Source organism: Arachis duranensis, chromosome 7 (assembly GCF_000817695.3).
Source record: "Arachis duranensis cultivar V14167 chromosome 7, aradu.V14167.gnm2.J7QH, whole genome shotgun sequence".
Lineage (NCBI taxonomy): Eukaryota > Viridiplantae > Streptophyta > Magnoliopsida > Fabales > Fabaceae > Arachis > Arachis duranensis.
Window position 1 is genome coordinate 63,764,055 of NC_029778.3, and position 5,943 is coordinate 63,769,997.

At 29.2% G+C, this 5,943-nt stretch overlaps 1 protein-coding gene across 5 annotated transcripts in view; it reads left to right on the plus strand.

Annotated features, from left to right (window-relative positions):
- Window positions 1–449: 449 nt before the first annotated feature.
- LOC107459380 (agamous-like MADS-box protein AGL16) overlaps window positions 450–5,943 on the plus strand; it is a 9,004-nt gene continuing 3,510 nt past the window's right edge. For 2 of the 5 annotated variants that reach the window (XR_001586284.3, XR_001586285.3), the window contains exons 1-2: window positions 451–964; window positions 4,964–5,042. Coding sequence is in view for 3 of the 5 variants with exons in the window: in XM_016077612.3 (XP_015933098.1) it covers window positions 783–964; window positions 4,964–5,042 (261 nt within the window). In the remaining 2 variants the exon portion in view is untranslated. Of the gene's footprint in view, window positions 965–4,963; window positions 5,043–5,943 lie in introns of all 5 variants that reach the window. The other 3 variants (XM_016077612.3, XM_016077611.3, XM_016077609.3) reach the window with 3 other exon arrangements.

Consider the following 5,943-nt stretch of genomic DNA (forward strand, 5'->3'; position numbering starts at 1 on the left):
TCGGATTAACCGATCTAATCAGTGATTGAACTAATAATACGATAATCAACCATGGGGGAATGAATAACTAGCAAACACCTCACTCTAAATCTCTAATACTCTCGGAGCTACGGTATACGAATTCGTAGCTCCACGCGTCAGAGCATCATACGGTTGGCGGCCAACTGTCAATACGCAAAGTGTAAATGGACTCTGAGTCTGAGGAGTCGGCACATGATTGGGCCACATGGCAATAGAAAACCGCCAAATGGTTTTGCTCTCCAACCCATTAGCGGTTTCGCGTTGCACCAACCAAAGCGGTTTCATCACTTTCCTTATATAGCTACCTCACGCTTCTAATGTGAATTCAGTCTCTTTGTCTGTTATATAAACAAACTCTTCACAGTAAGGGCACTCCTCTCTCTCTTTTCCTCTTTCGTTCTTCCTTTTCCTTTTATATCTGCTTCTTTTTCTTTTCTTTATTTTTTCTCCTATTTTTTCCTTTCTAGATTCTTTCTCTCTCTCTCTCTCGGAAAATCCGATTTTCCTTCTCCATTTTTTGCTCTTTGCTTTCTGCATCTAACGGCACTATATATATAAAAGAAAAAATATCGCAATTATCGATGCTTTCAGTTTTCACTCTCTTCTGGCTGTTCCTTGAGCTATCTTTTTAGTTCATTTTGTTTTTTTTGTTTTTGACTTCTTTTTCTTTATTATTGGTGAAATTGAAGTTTTGGTTGTTGATCTCTGATGAACAGAAACGGTGATTCTGGATCGAGGAGTTAGGGTTTTGGTTGAGAGCGATGGGGAGAGGGAAGATCGCGATAAGGAGGATCGACAATTCCACGAGCAGGCAAGTGACGTTCTCGAAGCGAAGGAACGGTTTGTTGAAGAAGGCGAAGGAGCTTGCGATTTTGTGCGATGCTGAGGTTGGAGTTATGATCTTTTCCAGCACTGGCAAACTCTATGATTTCTCCAGTACCAGGTACTCGCGATCCTCGCTCTAATAAGCTCTTATATTAGATAGATCTTTTCTTTTTTGTGACTTCTCCCTCGATCTTTTTTTATTTTTGCTCGCTTTCTCTTTAACGTTGACTGCTTTATACGTTTGTTTCTCTTTCACAATGACTGCATTGCTGATTCGTTGCTTATGAGAGTGGCAGTTTAGGCCTTTTTTATTCTTTTTCTTTTTTTTCCCTTTCTTGCCTTTTTGTGAACGGGTTTAAATATGAAGATTGACATATATAATGCTAAGTCAACTAACAGTCTAACTGTAATTAACAGGGCTATATATCTAAATCTAACTGAAGTGTAGCAAACTGTATATACTATATACTACATCGTTTCTTCTTTATAGTGTTAATATATAGGAAATTAAAAATTAATTCACGGGCCGGATAACTATATATGGAAAACTTTGACTGCAATCTTGAGCTTGAGCTTGATCATAAGTCTGTCTGCACTTAGTTGATGAGGAACACAGGTTTTAGAAATCTTGATTCAATTAATTGAGAAAAATGAAATATATCAGAGTCAGCATGGATTGAGACCATATATTTCTTTGTTATTAAACCATGTAAAGAGATTATGTTTGCTTTATGTTATTATCCAGTATAACAATCACCTACATATAATTTGTAATTTTAACTATAGTAGTTTCTGCATAATTATAGTTCAAGGTAATAAATAAATAACATATTACTAAGCTAATATTAATTGGCAAAAAACTTAATACTAATTTTAATATTAATCCTCAGATTCAGTATATTTAATTAAAAATATTATATTTAAAATTTGATATGTATGTGTAAGATACTAAGATGGCCCCGCGGTTAAGGTGTGTTTTATGTTGCCAATTTTGAAGAAGGCACATTCAGAGCAGGCTTCATATGCGTCGAAGATGTTCTTGTTCTTCCTATTTAATACGGCAAAAGTTGAAGAAATAAAATGATGCTTCTATGGAAAAAATATCTATTTATCTGTTTGTCACAATAGTATCTATATATCTATATATAATTTTGTGTTTTTATATCATATAAAAAATATAATTTATATATAAATATAATTTCACATGCACAAAATATTTGACAAGACATTAATATAGATAAATAATTTGAAAGAAATGACATTTTGTAATAATTGATTCTGGTGACACGTTGGTATTTCTCTCTCTCTCTCTCTCTCTCTCTCTCTCTCTCTCTAAATATATTTTTTCAATTAAGTTTTAATTAAGTGCTCCAGTAGTGATCTGATCTACACAAAAGTAGTGGCGCCTTTGCATTTTGATACTCTGACAAGGTGTTTGAGAATATTTTTGCTGCGGTAATAACTATTTAAGTTCATTATTAGTGCAGATCGTGTTGGAAGTTCAATAACTTATATGTGCTTGAGTTTTCCCGTACTTTCCTTCCTTCTATATGTTAACAAAATAACATGTCATTTGGTATTTAAGTAATCAATTCTTTCTAGATTGACAACATTTTTCAGTTTGGTTTTGATAAGGTGATAGTTGTGAAAACGGTATTAAAGTTTTCGTTAAATCAGAGACATGCATGCATATTCTTAGTTTTATAGATCTGGCAGGCCGCAGGCAGCTTAACTGATGAGTGGATGGCATTCACTTAATAAGTTATGTTACTTAGGATTATTTAGATTGAAAGCTGTTGAAAAGGATAGTTTTCTTTGCCTTTGGTATAAATACTAAAAAATTGATAGCGTGTATAGTAATTTTTTAATATAATTTTGGCTGTATGTTTCAAAAATAAAAATATGGTATTGAATTTGAGATAAAGAAATGTAGAAAAAAATTATTCTCAATGTAAAAAGAAAAAAAGGTTTGAAGTTAATTTTTACATATGATTTTAGTTTAATAACTGACTTGAATATGACTTTCATTAAGGTTTCACATTCAATAAAAAACGAGAACCAAAAAGTAAGTATTGTGTACTACTCTCAAAATTTATATATAGGAGTAAAGATAATAATCATGTTCATCAGATTCTCATAATTAGTTTATTAATTTAAGCTCAAGTTTCATAAGTGTTTGGATAGGAATACCGACAAAAGTTCGGCATTATATTATTTGGCCATTTATAGTTTCATGTTTTTGTCATGTATATTACATAAATAAAAGATCAGAAAATGTCTTTGGGTCATTTGTGAAACACCCGGTTAAGTGGAGACCTTAAATTAATTTTCCTGATAATTAGATACATTATTATCAATAAAGTGTGCAACATATAAAACATATTCTCAAATTATAATTGCCAATTCATCTAAAAAGTCATATAAAAATGATTTGCCTTGAAAGAAAATTGTGCATTAAGGTAACCTTTAATATTAATTCATTTGTAATGTATGTTATAATTGCCAATTCATCTAAAAAGTCACATAAAAATGATTTGTCTTAAAAGAATTTGTGCATTCGAGTAAGCTTTAATTCAAGTAAGCTTCTCCTTTACACGCAGAGTAAAAGTTAACTTAAAGGAGTATAAAATGTGTTTTTGTTTTAAATTCCAAATTAGCTTCTATTGAAGATATTATCAGATAAATTTGCCTTTAAAAAAATAAAAAATATAAAATATTATTTTGATTATTAATGTTCGAATTGAAAATTAAAATACTCCTTAACCATTTTCTATTGTTTAAAGCAACATGGCCTTAACCCTTTTCTATTGTTTAAAGTAACATGGTGGAAAGAGGAGAGCTGACCAAGTTTCTTCCTCTCTCTTTCTTTGTGGTCTCTATATACCTTCTTTTGTTTCTATTTTTTTTTCTTAAATATTGCATACTATTTGTTGTTCATGCCTATAATAGTCAATTATGTTAGTCCTTGTACACAGGAAAATATTAAATGATCAATATTTTTGTACATTTGAGTTAATATACAGCAGCTATTTTTTTCCATTAAAATTGTTAGCTCCTAATAACATTTTCAAAATACATAGTATTGTTAAAATTAGTCGAGTAACCAATGCATATATCACATATATTAATTCTCTCAGCAAGCATGTTATATTTTATCTTCTAACATTTTAGAATTCTTTTTGTTTGGTTTTACTATCTAAATCCTAAAATGTTATCTTTTCTTTTAAATACTCTTCTTCTTTAAAAACTAATTTTAATAAGTTATTTTCGAAAAATAAAAAACTTGGTGTAATCGGCCCTAAATATGGAGGAAGCATATTATTAGTCTGATGGGAAATGGGTAGGACTTTTTACACTGATACAACTTGGGGTACGTCTAAAGAAGGCTATTTACTATATATTTAGTAGTTGCAGGAATAAGTTGTTTGCAAGCATAAATAATTGTCCACTAAGACGATATCATTAAATTTAAAGATAGAGAAAAGATGGATAAAATTCATAATTGAATATTGGTAAATACAACACCATTTTTAGTTGTACATATAATATTATTGTTTTAAGAAATGTACGTCAGTTGGTTCAAACACTATTTTTTTAATGATAATAATGCTGAAAGGTTTTCTTTTAAATGAGGGGGAAAGTGAATCAAGAACGTATGGGATGCAAAGTTAACTATGTATTGTTTAGAATTATGTAAAAGATTTTCTTAGAGAGGAATGTGTTTGGATTTTTTTTTGCAAAGTAGAGTTCTAGGAGAATACAATAAGCTTACTAGCTAGATTCATTTTGGAGCTTAGTTAATGGAGGCATTCAAGGGATTTTGTTAGTGTATTAATGAACATCATATTATATATCATTATGTCAAATATTTCTATATGTATGGATATCTATGTCTTTATCTTTATATATATTTCAAAGATGTATTTTTTCTTTGCTTCAAATATATTTCGAAGATGTATATTTGGTTCAACGACTACTAAACAGATGCCGAAGATTGTTTAGTATTAAAAGTTTAAAGATATTAGAATATGAACCTTCAAATAATGTGCCTATTGTCGTCAAGTTACATTGCATATGATGTGTAGTTCTAATTCTAATTTTGAATTACTTTTTCTAGCATGAAATCAGTAGTTGATCGATACAACAAAACCAAGGAAGAACTAGATCAGCTTGGGAGTTCAACCTCTGAAGTTAAGGTACTTATATCTTGACTCCAATTTTTAAAAGTTGAGTGTACAATAAAAAACTAATTGTTGTCAAAGATATATATGCAATTGCTAAAATCATCATTTAAAGTTTCCTCTTAATGTTTGTTTGTTGATTTCAACCTTCTTTTTCTAGTTTGGATTTAGCAAATCATAGTACATTCTTAAAAAAGATTAATTGATTCAATATATTCTACCTTACCAATACCTATTAGTTAAATCAAGATTATTCACTAGAGACTTAAGAATCATGTCTTATATACTACGGTATTCCATAAATACATTTTATATTAATCAACTACATTGCTTTAGAATTTATTAAGGTAGTCAAAACGTCTTGACGAGATAGACGCCAAAAAGCACACACCTCACTAAAGAATTGATTTGAATCTTCTAAATTTTGAATTTTACTTTAAAGAATAAAGTGTGATCTCTTATTCTTGAATAATTTTTTCTCTCATATTTTTTCTTGTTTCTACTTATGAAATAAATGGTGAAAGATCATACTTTACTTTCTAAAATAAAAAATCAAAATTTAAAGAATCCAAATTCTTAAAGAACGGAGTTATTTTAATTTTTATGTCATAAACACCTCATAAAAATAATGAGCATAAATGCTTAATAAAGTATAATAATAATAACTGTCTAATAAATTTTATAATAACAAATTAACAATGACTTAATAACCAAAAAATTATGAAATGCCTAAAATTCTAAAACAAAAAGCATATCAAGAAAAAAGAAAGATTAGATTTATAGTGCATGTATAAAATCATAAAAAAAAGATGTGGTCAATAAATAGTTAAAATATCATCTGACGGTACCATTTTTATTATTTTTATATTTAATTTTATTCATGTGTTTATTTTTTCTGATGTAAACTTAATTTAGT